We start from the raw sequence: 16,628 nt of genomic DNA on the forward strand, positions 1-16,628 counted from the left end.
ATATTTTTATCGGTGTTCGTAGTATGTGATATTTCCCTATTAGCACTGTTCAATTTCGTAACGCCACAAAATTGCTCCCTAAGCAGCGCCTGCTAACGTCATTCAACATAAACATATTTGTTTTTATTGTAGTATCTCGGCTACCTTACAAATGTCTTATAAATATTATTTTTTTCGTTTATTACTGGGGTGGATAACGCGGCAGGTATTTCCATCCGACACGTCTGCTATTTCCGAAGCCACTTCGGGGGGATTGTGAAACATGCCGAAAGGGTAACGCGTCGGGTATTTACGAATATGCATCTGGGGGTTCCGGTTGTATTTCACACAGAGAGCTGTATTCTTCATCTGCCGCACACAGAAGGAAAGGAATATGATTATGATAAATATTCAGAACGCAGACATGACCTTTAAAAATGTGACCTTTTGTTTTTGTTGTAACGAAAAAAGGCACTTGCCGAACTGATATTTCGACACAAGTCGGCCAATTTCGTAATGTGTACTCGTGGGTACCCAGTACCTACCTGAGTCTAATATCGTGAATGGCAAAATGCTAAATTGAAAGTGATCTAAGTTCTTTTACAGACACCGCTGGTGGCTTTTATAGATAAGTGTTATTAACCCTTTTGGCATTGAAATGATTCCGGTAGACGAATTTTATTTTATTTTAGGTGTTAAGATAAGTTGTGCCCGTATTTTTTTTCAAATTTAAATATGAGCGTCAAAATTCGCGACTAAAGTGATATTATTGATACGAATCTAATGTTCAATATTCATATTGAATCAGTCCTGAAAAAAACATGTACAATGGTCGGACTTATTATGCAGGAATCGAAACCATTTTAGCATGCAGATATATGAAAAACTTTATAAAACATTTGTTCGTCCTCAGCTAGAATACTGTACTCCTATTTGGTCACCTTACTATAATGTTAGTATTAATAGACTAGAAAGGGTCCAACAAAAATTCTTTAGGCAGGTCGACTACCGGTTAAACATTAACTTCTCTAACCATGCTGGAAGTATGCAGTACCACGGAATAAACTCTTTTAAAAATCGAAGAATAATGTTAGACCAGTTATTTTTACAGACTTCCATTCCGTGTGCCATCTAGACTGACCAGACAAAATCTTCTGTTTTACACAGATAACGCGTCAACAAACTATTTGAAACAATCTACAATACCTAGAATATGCGGCCAATATAACAATTGATTTACCGAGGCTGATATTTTTTTATGATAATGTATGTAAATTTAAGTTAAAAATCATAGAAATATTGAGAGTAGCAGATATTTAATTAACGCTCTCATTATATACATATTTTTCATTTCTTATCTTTTACATTTGGTATATTTAACAAAATTTAAATTATTGTATTAAGTGTAAACAATTTTTTTGTTGTGTGCATGCGTGTCCTGCACTAATATATAAACAAATTGTCAATATTTGTGTACATACTGTTTGTTTACCCAATAAAATAAAACAAAATAGTAAAGGTATGTCATTCGAAAGAAATTTTTCTGCTCTACAAGACATTGTGTTTGCTTTTACGTTACATGTATTATCTTATTAGATTACAACCCTTCAAAACGGAATGTCAATTTGATGAAGGTGAGCTATTTCCACACCTGCTTCTGTTCGCGTTCAATCGAGGGAATAAAGGAGAAAACAAATAATGAGAATATATTATTGACAATTTGTTTTAATTTGTCATGTTGTTCTCTTTGTTTAGAATTTAGACGGACGACCAGCTAGCCAGAAGCCAGCTGTCAAACTAAAAAAATAACATTAACAAAAAGATGAAGAACATTTTTAACAACATTCTGATTGTGTCGCATTGTAAACTCGAGACAAGATCTGGACTTTTTTGTTGCAAGTTTTCTAGATTAAAACAATCACTAAGATAGACTGGATCTTGTCTTAAGGTAGTAATAATAATAAAAAAATTGTCCTAGCTTTAATTTTCTTCAGTTGTATTTTATTTCAATTATTCCTGTATATATTATAAAGTAATGAATTAACTATTGTTAAGTGGAGTGAATGAGTCCATTAATAATTAAATAAATACGAATAATTCTCAAGGAAGTTGAATTCAGTTCTACTCAAAAAAAATTTAAAAAAATTCAAAATATTGTTGATAAAAAAATTAGTTTTACTTAGGGATATCAGTAATTTAAAAAAAACATTGTTTCGGCTTGTGGCACTGTGGCTAGTGTCGTGGACTCGCGGATCCGGATCAAAGGTCCGAGGTTCGCACCCCGCTCTACCACAACTTGATTCCCATGTTTAGTGAGTTATTTACATCTCGTTGAAAATGGCCACAAAAATTGAAATATTTGGGTAAATCGTAAGAACCCAATTGTTTCTTTTTCACTAAAAAAATAAATAAAATAATCGCTTTTTGAGAACATCAGGGCTAAAAGGGTTAATTAATTACTATTTGTAACCTGATTAGTTTTTTGGCATGACGGATATGGGTATTATTTGCTAATATTTTTTTTATATTCATGTACCCAATAATATATAAACTGCAATAAAAAAAGACAAATGAATAAATATCACAAGTAGAGACAATAAACTAAGCAAACACGACGGTATGTCAATTATTATAAATATTTGAACCACTAACTTTGTCATCATCAAAATCAACCAACAAAATCATCTTAGGAATCTTATTAAAATTTTTAGTAATTGTATAATGAAGTGATCTTTGGCCATACTTGTTTACAAACCTCGGTACTGACAAGCTTTCACGTTGTGCTAGCCGTATGTAGCATTACTTGAAAACAAAGGCAGTTAAAATATTTCCCGATGTCTGAGTGATCTCAAACCCGCATTTATTTGTACTTTATTTAGGAGGTTAGTGTCTATTTTATAGTTTAATATTTTATACATAAATATTATATCTAAAACAACGCGTTAAATGGCGTTTTATCAGAGAATCAAAATGAAAAAGAGTTAAAAGATGCTCGTAGTTTGGATTTGGACGCGGGTTAGAAATTGTTGTATTTATATCATATTATAGCGATATTACATAATTGGGTTTCAAATGAAAATGGGCGAGGAGAATAACAAGCCCTCACCGCGAGCCCATCGCGGATTACAGTCGTGACTCGCGACTGGCTAACGGCTGCGGCTCGTAGAGATGCCATGTTATTGTTTTTTGTACGTCTACAAAATGGTCGGAAGAAATTATTGCGAATGGCACCGCCGATGTATTCGAACGCTGTCGACATAAATCAACCGAGGAACATTAAAACATTACTTAAACCGAGGCAAATTAAGAAAGAAACATGATTAACACTAAAGTTCATTCCACAGGAGGATAGGCGGCGGTGTCTGGGAATTTTGATGAATAAGTATTTTTTAAATTTATTTCAACAGAGAGGGAAAACATTGTTGAGAAGGGAATATGGAAGTCTAGGCATTTACAGGGCTTATGACCTGTCATTGGCTGGTTTAAGTGGCTACTTTAAACAATGTGTAACATTCACCATTCTACCCATGTTTAAACATCCACATTTTCTCAACTCTTTCATCTGTTGACTTTTGTGAAGTTAAGGAGTCTTCAGCCGGATGAATCTCACCCATATAATAAAGGTTTCAGCTCCTTTACTTCACAAAAGTCAACAGATGGGAGAGTCTAAGAAATTCGGATGTTTAAACATATGCAGAACGATGAATGTTACACAGTGTTGTAAAGTGGCCACTTAAACCAGCCAATGACAGTCATAAGCCCTGTAAATGCATAGACTTCCATATTTCCTTTTCACAAGAGTTTCCCTCTGTTGTAACAAATTTAGATCTGAATGACTCCCTAGGGAGAAAATCCAACCTTTCAGCAAACATTTGGACATACTCAAAACATCGGTGAATTAAAAATTCTATTAATTTCACATTATCTGGGCGCTGCTTAAAATATCACGCGTAGAAATTTTTCACTATACTTTACATATTCATCACTGTTTTTTTCAGGTTAGAATGCCGTGTTGATCACTAACTTATTACTGACGTTTAAGATCATGAAATTATTTTGTTTCATGCCAACATTACACTATGCTTGTTCAACGTGACAGCATGCCTTTTCAGAAACGTCAACATATTTTTGCAAAATACATAAGTATCGATCGCTCTGTGCTACCATGCATGAGGTCCCGTGTTAAATGTGTTGATTTTTCTTCGTCTCAATACAATGTTTTGCGTTAATCGAGAATGTGCGTAGAAACGAAACGAACACAATTAAAATAACAATCACAACAAGTTATAAACCTTTGTTCTACTAATTTTTACTCCGCTCCGACGAAAATAGGGAAATATCACACTACGAATACCGATAAAATATAAGAAATAGATTTAGAATAATGAATTGTAATTTCAAAATCAATATGGATATTGTGGAGAAATATTTTCAAATATAACTTTTTTTTTTAAATTACAAAAAAATATGTCACTAGAAAAACGCGACATGTAGTGACGTCAAAATACTTGACAGGGTTCTAAAAATATTTAAACGGTCAGAAACAATGTTGAAAATAAACACGAATCGTGACGTATTAGGGGCGTGGCCAATGCAATGACCGGTTTAGCGGGAATTCAAAATTACAAATTTAAAAATATTTTTTATGCTACTAACGAGTAGCAAAAAATTTTTTTTGGTCGATAGCATTTCATAGACCCTTTATTACTTTGAAAATGTAAAAAGTGGATATTTCCCTATTATTGAGAAACAAAAAAAAACTTTATAATCAGCGTTACACAAAGTAATAAGGTGCACCTGCTAATAGTACCTACAACTGATCATTTCGAAATACTCCAAATACAAGCAGGAAGTAAAAAATACATAAATGAATGTAAATACAATAGACCTTGAAACCATGGTCACCCTATAATCTAATAATCTAGGCTACCCACATTTCGCTTAAGATTTGTAACAAAATATATGAAATTAAAATCAATAGTATATTCTTCAACGGCATTATGACAAAGCCCTGTGAAAAAATACCTAGACATCTATATTCCTTCTCTAAAAAGTTCTTTATCTCTGTTCTAATATGTAACGTATATTCTTCTGTCAAAATATTAATAATCAACAACAAACAAAGTATATACATTTTTAACCTTCCCCTTCTGTGCCAAAAACATCCGCGCGTCACGGTGCTGCAGTACGACGCAAAAAATGATACATTTTAAAACGGAAAAATGGAATATTCATGAGCAATCGCTTTAATCATTTATGGTTAAAATCAAAAGCGATAATATTTTTAATCTTATTGCTAAAAAAAAAAAAAAAACATTGGCTGAAGTTCGCAGCAAGAGCAGAGGTAGCCCCAACAAAGGCCCGAAAGCAACTGCGCAAACGCTAAAAAATTGTAAACGAAGAACTAAAACTTTATGAAAGCGTTTTAATTTTGTCGATATTTCCTGTGGCAGATGTTGGTAGAGTGACTTGATCAATCTACAATCATCAAATTTGTAAAAAAAACTTTGAGATATGAGTGGAATTTTTTTTCAGTAAAAGATAACATCCAGCACTACAACTCTCAAAAAATCTCAAAATTGCAAAAAATTGACTTGGCCAGTTTTCCTTGAATACTCACGACATCTTTCTCGGATTAGGTACGACGATATACCGTTGTTTAGCGGGCTAGGGGTAAACACATCGACAGTTAAGAGGGACGGCAAGTCCTAGCTTCTCGAATCGGATTATACCGAACGGCTTCGGATTCGATTTAGCTACAAAATGAGTAGTGTATAGCTGGCGCAACATTGCGGTCCTGCCCGGTCGCGAATCGGTAACCCACGATTCGCGGCACCGTTACCTGTCGGAGTACTCGCGGGTACTGGGGAGGTATGTTGGCGAGATCGGAGCTACACGCGGCGAGATAAGACGAGGGGGTACATAACAGGTACAGAGTACCCACCGGCCTACCGAGCCTAATAGACACTCCCGCGCTAGAGCGCACAGTATTCTGATTCATGGAAGCTTTACTGTGATCATTATTACCCTTTCTTCTTCTATTTTTCCACATCCGCTTCTGAGTGGAGCATGTGGACATAATTCGTCGGGATCGTAGAACAACGACGCATGTGATTTTCTTCAACTTTACGTGAGAGCGGTTAAATTTATTTTTTACGTTTTATTTCACAACTTTATAAGTACAAAAGATACCGCGATTCAATCTACATTGGAAAAACTAAAAGAAACTTTAAGTAATATTAGAGTAAAAGAACACTTAAGATGCTTAAATAATAATATTTTTTCTGAATTCGCAAATCATCTGATAGAAAATAATCATAACTTCAATAAAGACACTGGATTAAAAGTACTTAATGTTGAAAATAAAATATTAAAATTAGACAACTTAGAAATTAAAAAAGCGATTCATAACAAGAAAACAATAATTAATAACCAAATAGACAATATTTCTTTTAGTCCTCTCCTGTCTAACTTCGAAAATAGTGATATCAAATTACCACCCGTGTATGGAAAAAACGACTTGATTTATTGGGTCCACGTGCAGTATTTAGTGATAATGATAAAAAAAAAAAAAGGAATCAATTCATTAGTTACGTAAACCTTGACGAAGAAGCTTGTTTGCTTTGAAACCGGTCGGTGAAAAATAAAAATTAGTGGTTAAAAACAAAGTTGTTTTATTTATTTTATTACAATGAATAACCACAAAGTTAGTCCTTCAAATTTAAACTTTACAAGAGATACCATTTGATACTTGGGTTAGTTATTTATTTATTTTTATTTTTATTATTTATTTTATTTAGTTCTATGATTAACATGGTCTAATATATATTTACAACACAATATTTACATCTTTACTTATTCTAACATTATTTATCACTATTATACACTTAATATCCTAATTTATAATATTCACGTTTTATTATTTGGGAAAAAAACAACAGTTTTTACACATATTGTATACAGAAAATACGAATATATAAAACGAAAATTGTGAAAACAGTCCATATAAATTTTCCACAGTGGTGAAGGCTTTTGATTAAGTACACTATCGGTAGCAAAATAAAAGTCATTTACAATTAAGAAATGTTAGGCACTTAGATATAGCAAATAAAATGAAAATACGTATATTTTTATACAGTAATAAAAATAAAATAAATAGAAACAAGATAAATTGAAATTTAAAGAATAAGAAAAAAAAAAACGTTATATAAAAATAATGTAAAAGGTACAAAATATAATAATGAACATACGAGTATATACATAATTACTGACATCGTATAATTATTTTTTTTTTCAGACCAGCAAAAAAAGACTTTATATCAATTTTTCAATATCAAATATACGAGTATAAGAAAGTCAATACCCCATAGTTCGCACATCCGTTGTTCTACAATCTCGACGAATTAGACGCCTCCGGGAGACCCATCGTTAGCCAGCACTCTCGCCTCCCTCACGTCAATCCGGCGTCCCCTAGTGTTTGGCCACAGTGGGGAGCGTAGAAATGCTTGTTTTTTTTTTTTTTTTTTTTTTTTTCTTGGTTGTGTTGCATTGTTTTTCCCTTGCTTATTATTTATCAAGGTGATATATTTGTGCTGTTTTTAGTGTTAGTGCTTTGTGTATGATTTTACGTGTAAGTGTTTGTGTACTGTCAATTAGTTTACAATCACATCAAAAGCACTAACACAAATACATGTGTCGGCGCCCCCGAATGCGACTATACTTGTTTGTGTTATGTATTTTGTTATTTGTGTTCGTTTTTATGTGAGTCATTTTGCGTGTTTGTGTTTTGTGTACCTATAACCTCTGTTTTCATGGGCTAGTTTCGCTTTCCGACATTCGTCCAAGTGTTAAGGGAACCATGAGAAACCTTAACAGGAAAGGGAGGTATCTGTGGAGAAATTTTGATTAGTTTACATTTTAATATTGTTATTATCACAGATTGTTATGACAAGTATAGAGTGCCAGCCTCTTTACTTGTTCATGGGTCTTATTCTATCTATAATTACTTTAGCAAAGTTCACGAACATCCCGGAGAGTAACCTGTTTTGAAGTACCTGCGTAAAATCTTCAAATGGAACATTTAATCTGTTGCACTCTTTTTCGAAAGAGAATCGATCTATGGCAAACATGGGGCAGTGAAACAACAGATGATCTACGTTTTGCTCCGTCTGTGCGTCGCAAGGACAAGCCGGATTATCTTTCAATTTAAATCTGTGAAGATAAGAGAGTGTGGCTCCATGGCCCGTTAGAATTTGGGTTGACTCGAATGTTGGCGTGTTTGATTTTCTGAAGTTTTTGCACTCTTCTAGTGTCTTTAAAAAGTATTTGGTTCCAGAACCAGTGGTGCTGCTTTGGTATCGTTCTTCCCATTCTGTCAAAGTCAGACTTCTTAATTCTCTTTTGGCGTAACTAAGTGGAAATTCAGTGTAAAGCTTTGCGGTTTTTACGTGTAGAGCTGCGCTTTTAGCTAGTTCATCAGCTCTTTCATTTCCCGCAAGGCCATTATGGCCTCGAATCCACATAAATTTGCAATCGATGCCTTTGGACTTTAAGATCCGAGATGAGTTTTGGATGTAGAAAACCATCGGATTGTCGGGAGCCCCGTCTTCAAGTGCTTGAACAGAGCTTCTAGAATCTGACAACAAGTTGACAGTCTTCCAGTTGCTCGTCTTGCTAGAGACCCAGTCTAAGGCTTTCATAATGGCGAAGAGTTCGGCTTGGAATACCGAGCAGTAGTCAGCCATGGGAAGCTTCTTTCTGTGTACTTCTCCGTCATTATTAAACACGGCGAAAGCTGCTCCCACTTTTCCTTCAGTTTTACTTCCATCCGTGTATATATCGATTTCTTCGACGGGGAATTTGACTCTTGCGTACGAGTCTGGGTAACTGGTGATTTCACCTATTTGCTCGCTTGGATGCGGCAGTTCCGTGTACGCTATCCTTCCCTGGTATCTTTGATCATCTGGTCTATTAGTGATGGTGAGATTCTTCTTCGTATTATAGATTTCTCCCAGCTCTTTAACTTTTAAGTCCAGTGGAATCAGTCCAGCTATTGCTTGTACAGATGTAAGGGAAGCCGTGCGGTATGCTTTGCATATTCTTATTCCCATAGATCTCTGTACTCTATTTAGTTTCGCCTGTATATTTTTCCTTTTTGCCGCTTCCGACCACACCGCCGCAGCATAGGTGATCATCGGTTCCACTACTCCAATGTAAATTGACCGCAATATTTCAGGATTAAGACCCCATGTTGGCTTGGCCATGAATATTAATTTGTTTGCGATTTTTGTCGCTTTTTTCGTTACTGAATCTACGTGTTTACTCCAATTAAGATTCTCATCTAGTACCACTCCAAGGATTTTGCAGTCTGTTACGAAGTTAATTCTTTTTCCCTTCATGAAAAGGCAAGGTGCCTGCGCCTTATTGCGCTTAGTTATGAAGAGGGCGTTAGTTTTTTCCTCTGAAAATATCAATTTGACTTTGTCTCCCCATTCAGTGACCGAGGAGAGCGTTTCATTAGTTATACTCTCCAGAACGTTAATGTCTTTGTGCTTTATGACCAGTAGTACATCATCTGCAAATGCTTGTAAATGAACATTGCAGTGATATTCTTTTTGTAAAAGTTCGTCTAGGACGATATTCCAAAGCACCGGGCCGCAAGCAGATCCCTGTATGCAACCCTTATTGGAGCCTTTCTTTGAGCTGGCTCCTGCGTATTTTATTTCTACCATCCTATCCGAAAGGTAGTCCTTGAACATGTTAAATATGTTCAAGGGGCAGTCAAGTCGCGCTAGTTGCCGGAGGATGTGAGGCCACCAGGCATTGTCAAACGCTCCCTTGATGTCAAGGGATATCACACACACGTGATAACCTTCCCTTGTTGCCGTCTTGATGCAAGTTACTGCGTCAAGCATGGCGTCCTCTGTACTCTTTTGTCGAGTAAAACCATATTGGCGAGGACTCAATTTATTATATTTGTTGAATTTCCATGATATTCTATTAATTAAAAGTTTTTCTAGGACTTTACCCAAGACTGGTAAGAGTCCAATGGGTCTATAAGAAGTGACATTGCCGTAGTCTTCTTTGCCCGGTTTGGGTATAACTTTTATTCTTGCTATTTTCCACAGTAGTGGAAAACAGCCAACTCTAAGGCAAGCGTTATATATGCTGACAAGAATTTCTGGATGGAGCTTGAACGCCATCTGGCAAATGTCTGCAGTGAAGTGATCACGACCCGGTGCTTTTCCGGAATCTAATTCTAAAAGTGTTTTTCTTATTTCTAGTTCGGTAAATAGTACATCATTATTTTTTAGAAGCGCTGCTTCTTTGTTTTGTCTAATCAAAAGTTGCTCGGCTGATTCTCGGCTGATTCTTGTAGAAATGCTTGTTATAGGGGGCTGCTGCGTCCGTTTTCGGATTTTAACGTTAGTTATGCAATTGAACCACCTTATTCTTATATTCCCCTCAGGCAGTTTCTCTAAAAACTCAAAAGTTTGGGGTTTTGAGCTTAAGTAAGGTACCATTATTAATTTAATTTCTAGGGTTTCTTTCGAAGATTGAAATAATGCTATGTGCTCCTATAAAAAAAAACAATAATTTTATGGTCATTAAAAAAATAAAAATAATTTGAAGAAAAAGAGTAAGATTCATTAACGTCAAAATATGTTATGAGAATTAATTTATTATTTATTTATTTTTAAATTTATTGCAAAAAAAAAAATGTAAATACTTAATAACAGGGAATCTATATAAATCCAATTAATGTAAAATGAAAACGGAGTGTTCTCTGTTTATGATAGTCTCCATCTAACATGGCACAGCCTGTTCTAAGATGGAGATTTTTTATCTTTAGAGCGTAAGTAGTCCTATACTAATAAAACAATAACATAAAAAAGAAAAACTAAAACTACTTTATTATAAATGCCTAGCTAATCAAATGTAAAAAATTAAAAATCATTATTATACAAATATAAAGTACATATATGTGCCAAGAATACATGTTACTTAAACATGAATGTTTTCGTACATTCAAAATAACTAATGCTTAATTTGAATCACTTTGAATTTTTTGTCACAACACATTGCAACATATTTTTATTTTTCAGACACTACTATAGTCCTTAAAATATAGCTTGATTAGAATGACATCAGTCAAACTAATTTCATTAGTGATGGGAAATTACTGATCACTGATCAAATCGATTTTATCAGTTTTTTCAGGCAATCATGAGACTCTGTTTCAGAAAATTTATATAAAAACGCAAAAAGAAGCCTATTATAGTGTGTTTAACACAATTATTCTCCAAAAAATAAGACATTTATACTTTTTTCATGAACATCAAATGAATTATTTTTTAATTCGATCAATTTCCATTGATCAATTTGTCACATCTCTAACGTTTTTGTAAAACGATGTAACCTTGTAAGAACGTCGTTAATAATTAGGTTTATTTTTGTTCTTAAGCTGATTTGATATATTTATGTAACATGCCAAATACGAATGATTTTTCTATATAATAAATAACTCTTTAGACGTTACTACAAAGTTATGTCGTCACTTTTTCTGACAAATGGCATTCTAATCAAGCTATATTTTAAGGACTACAAGTGTACGATTTCGGCAGGAGATTTTTTGAACACGAAAGAGTTTGTTGAAGCAAGATAAGTTTTTGAGAATGTATAATAGTGTTATGAATAAATTTAAACAAAAAATCTAATATGTCACTCTTAAAACACATAATTTTACGTAAGTTTTTAATTTTCTTAAGCATTTAATATATGCATTTTAGTCAACTATCAGATAGTTCTTCATTATTTATACTTTTTTTTCTGGATTGTTATTTTATTGCATCACTAGTTTTTATAATTTAATTTATTTTACGTGTTTTTAATTTTCGTTAATTATTATAGCTTAACACGGACACATCCTTAATAAGTTCATGAATAAATAAATGAATGGATAAAAAAAAAACATATTTTACACAATTTTGGAAGGATGAAATATATTGCGCGATCGTGTCTCGAGACCTTTTAGAATTTTAGCGTCTAGCTTGTATGAAACGAAACACTGTGCAGCGGTCAATAATACGCCTTCTCTCCTAAGCGGAATGTACCAGAAGGAATGCAAACGGTATCGGATACTATAGGAGTATGAGATTGCACTAAGGGAATTGTATGAATGTAAGCGGTGATTTTGATATCAAAATAGATTACAATAGCAGATATACGAGTATGCGCGGTATTTCAGGGCAAGATCGCGAAAGGGACATTACTAGCGAGATGGTCTTGGAGGTAAATCTTATTTATTTTTTAAATCTAAAATCACATTATGATCGTAGACGATATAATTTTTGCGATTGTTATGCTTTGATTACCGTATATATAAATGACATTGATGTTTGCTTTCGTTATTCAAAATGTCTTCTTTATGCCGATGATATGAAAATATACGCTAAAGTTGAATCTCGAGAAGATTGCCTCATGATTCAAGACGATCTTAATCGTCTAACTGACTATTGTATTGAAAATAAACTGTTTTTAATATTAATAAATGTGTCTGTGTTACATTCATAGGGAAAATAAAAATTCTTAATTTTGATTACAAACTAAACAATAATGTACTTATAAGAAAGCACGAAATTAAAGATCTTGGGATTGTTTTAGACTCAAAACTACTTTTTGAATAGCATATCAATAAAATTATCTCCAAAGCATTTAGCATGTTAGGTTTTATAATTCAAATGAGTAAACACTTTTATAATCCAAAGGCCCTAATTTCATTATATTATACGTTTGTCAGAAGCCATTTGGAATACGCATCTCAGATATGGAATCCCCAGTATGCCATTTATATAACAAGAATAGAAAATATAAAAAACAAATTTATAAAGTACCTAAAATACAAAACAGGTATTTCTTATGTATCAACTCTCACTGCCTCCACCTAACATGGAATAACTTCTCTACAATACCGCAGAGTGTTTGCGGACCAACTACTGCTCCACAAAATTATGACAGGAAGACTGTACAGAACTACTTAGTTTAATAACAATACATGTGCCAGTCAGGATTTGTAGACGGTACCACCTGTTTCATGTACCAATAAGTAAAACATCGTATGTTAAGAATGCTTTTTTTCGTAGGACTTTTTCAGTGCACAATACAAAATTTAAAGATATAGATTACACAAACGTCACTCTGTCAGATTTAAAATTTACACTAAAAATGCATTATGTAACTTTTTTTTTTTTTTTTTTTTTTTAAAAAGAAATATTTGCGTTCTTATGATTTCCCCAAATATTTAATTTTGAGGGCCATTTTCAACGAGTTGTAAATAACTCACTATTAGAAAATGGAATCAAGTTGGGGTAGAGTGGGATTCGAACCACGGACCTTCGGTCTGTGAGTCCGAGACACTAGCCACGGGACCACAACCCGATTTAGTAGACATTATAATAATAAATATGTACATCTCCCTTTCCCTCCTTATCCTCTCTTCAAGCATCCTTGTCCTAATCCCGCCCAATTTACAATAACTTACTCTTCTTTAAAAAAATCAAAAATTCTTTAATATTGGAAAATATTTACGAGTACATGAAAATAACATTTTTATATGTACAAACTTATATGTATTTATTTAATATGTAATATATTTTCTTTACTAACTTTGTATACTTTGTGGAAATCTGTTATTAGTTCTGAGTTTATACACTATATCTGTTTGTTGTAGAACTGTTGATTTCCCAAATAAAATAAAATTTAAAAAAATATATTTCGGACCATAAGACGCACTTTTTTACTTTGAAAATTAACCCGAAAATTGGGGCGCGTCTTATCGTCCGCAAAATACGGTACACAAGTTAAGCGTTTAAAAAAAAATGTGAGTCGTTCACTTCCAAACCCCTTAAATAATAGAGTTTCAACAAAATCCAGAAACCGAAAAAAAATTGTCTGATAAAAACTTGAAAAGACCCCATTGAGAAAGAGTGAAAACAGAGACTTGATTTTCTGAACGAGACCGCAACACGTGTAATATTTATTTCTTTCTGTACTTTTCATCCGACACATAGTTTAATGAACGCGTCCCTTCTCCCATAAACGAGAGCGGAATATAATAAATGAAGTTCATAATAATAATTATTACGGATTGGGTCTTTTCAAAGAGGCAATGGAGAGTAAATTTAAATCGTGACTGGGGGCATCGCTCTGCCCACGCGTTCAAATCGCCGGACCCGACATTGCTAGAAAGGCCTAACTTGGAGGGGGCGATTACTATCGGAAGAAACAAAAGGCCATACCTTGACTATGACGATATACTTAAAGATAAATTCTCCCGAGTGATTACGAGGATGCACTATCGACCCTGTATCTTCAAATTTTGGGGTAAATACATCGATAGATATCGAAGGCACCCATACTCCATGGGAAACATATCTACGCACTGGAAATGATAAAAAACATGTTTAAGCGAGCACGTTTTCGAAGAGGGTTCGAACAGTCAGTAGTGAGTTACATCTTGCTGGAAGATGTGATTCTATAAACGGCTGCGTAGGCCCAGTTGCATTCCACCGACGTCATTACCAACTAGTCTACCTCGTTAGCGTCGCAAACCCTGGGCGATGGAATCACACTCGTAACGGTGTGATCACGGCAGATAACGAGAGGATGAAAGGCGAGTTTCTGGCGCCTCAAAACCAAAGCCAACCGGCTAAGGGAAGGTAAACCCGACAGAAAACCCCAATAGAGAAGGCAACGGGAAACCACTCTGGTCATCTTTTCCCAGGAATCACTACGGGGAGTACATCAATAAGCAGTCGTCTTGGCTGCGGAATATAAAATAAGCGCAGGACAGAAATACTTTCGCTGCAGGGATCGCCAACGTCGGGGGACCCGAAAAGGCATCGGAAGAAGAAAAATAAATACCTTTTAGGCGGCTACTTTTTAATCATAGTAGCCTATTTAAAATGCGAAAGGGAAATAAGTCAATTTTAATAAAATTATGGGTACATTGAGCGCGGAGTTCAGCTTGACAGTAAAGAGAGCAGTGACGGTACCATCTAGGGGTTGACATTTTCAAATTCAAGGTAATTACAGCGCATGTGCCGTAGTGACTTTAATCGACGTAGAAGTAGCTGATTGGACTGGAGGAAATGGAGGCGTATCTACATCGAGTGCCTGATCTTAAAACGTTCAAGAAAAAAACTTATTTACCTACTTCTAGGTAGAGATGTCGCGGTGATTCGTGAATTAATGAAATAAAGTACAGTCACTGACATAGACGCGCCGCGCCCTAAAGAGTAAAATATTTTAAAAATAGTCCACGAAAACATGCCCATTGTTAATAAGTTTGTTTGTTTATACCAGGGCCGCATTTAACGATCATGCATATGCTACCGAAAATTGGAGGATACTCATTTTTGGTAAATAAAAAAGTTTGTATTTTAACGGTAACAATCAACATTCATTTTTGGTGGATCCCAATCAGAGTCTTTCCTTAAATTCCTTACAACTTCAACCCGATCTCTTTTCACTGGATTTTAAGAAATGCAAAAATAAAAAAGTTTGATGTTTAGAAAAAAATATATTTGTATTTGAATATTAATCGTTTTAAGCTTTGTTAATCACTCATGAACAAATATTTACAAATAGAAATTTACACAATCCTTTTTAGAATGTTTTTCCGAAAAGTTTTCACACGATTTCATGGCACAAGCGGGAATTTTAGTTTTGATTCTCGCCTGGCTGGCGGTCGAAGAACGTCTAATCACGTGTTGGGCGAGAATGAGCGTTCGGGAATGAGTTAAGTGTCATCATTTTTAAGGGCTAAGGGCATGTGTATTTATATGTCAATGATTACAGTCAAATACCATGGTTAACTAAAAGGCATTTTGCCACAACAAATCAGTTCCTTCTAACAGACATATGCCCATAAAGAAACCGATTGCATCTTTAGCCATAATAATCATTCTGGCTCGCCAAACCCTTTATATATTGGGCCTATTTATTTATTTACTTATGAACCTGGTACAAAGTTACGCTTAGGCATAGTGATAGAATAAATATGGTATTCCCATCCGTATTCTACAACTGCGCCTAGGCGTATACAAAGTTTATGAGTAAGATCCCCAGAGTATTTTCATGCCATATTGTCTATCAAAACGTATGTATGTATAAATAAATAAATTTATAGAAGGTCACTAGTAAATTCTGAAAGAGAAGTACCACTAAATAAACAGTAAAAATAAACTCACGAAGACACGTATTTTAGTAATTAAATATTGTTAAAACGCTATTCTTGCATGTCATTTGAGATTGTGAAATAGGCTATGTGAAATACATATGGAATAGTGTACAGAATAAACAGAATCTATCTTTAATATATATTCCATATAAATATTACCGAGCCATGTTCTAAAATACACGTTGAAGACATTAAACTGAAGGTAAATATGTGCGCAGGTGGGATATATGCATATACATACATTTATACCTTATATTGCTAGAATAGTCGCTGGAGTTATATTATGCCGGTAAGACTAGGGAAACCGGGGCAGGTTGTTATTTTGAATTTCAGGGGCGTAACGAAAATTAGAACTTTAAACTCTTTCACTGCTAAATAATATTTATTTATTTAACACTTTATATACATA

The 16,628-nt window shown here is 34.3% G+C and overlaps 2 protein-coding genes across 2 annotated transcripts in view; both read right to left on the reverse strand.

Moving 5' to 3' along the window:
- LOC148275370 (guanine nucleotide-releasing factor 2-like) overlaps positions 1–16,628 on the reverse strand; it is a 217,967-nt gene that overhangs the window by 174,062 nt on the left and 27,277 nt on the right. The gene's annotated exons all lie outside the window — the stretch shown is intronic.
- LOC148275372 (uncharacterized) lies at positions 7,950–9,893 on the reverse strand. Its single transcript, XM_088235798.1, has one exon. The coding sequence runs from the start codon at positions 9,891–9,893 to the stop codon at positions 7,950–7,952; it is 1,944 nt and encodes a 647-aa protein (XP_088091924.1).

Source organism: Micrasema longulum, unplaced genomic scaffold (assembly GCF_059751315.1).
Source record: "Micrasema longulum isolate JH-2025_06_02 unplaced genomic scaffold, ASM5975131v1 h1tg001441l, whole genome shotgun sequence".
Taxonomy (NCBI): Eukaryota; Metazoa; Arthropoda; class Insecta; order Trichoptera; family Brachycentridae; genus Micrasema; species Micrasema longulum.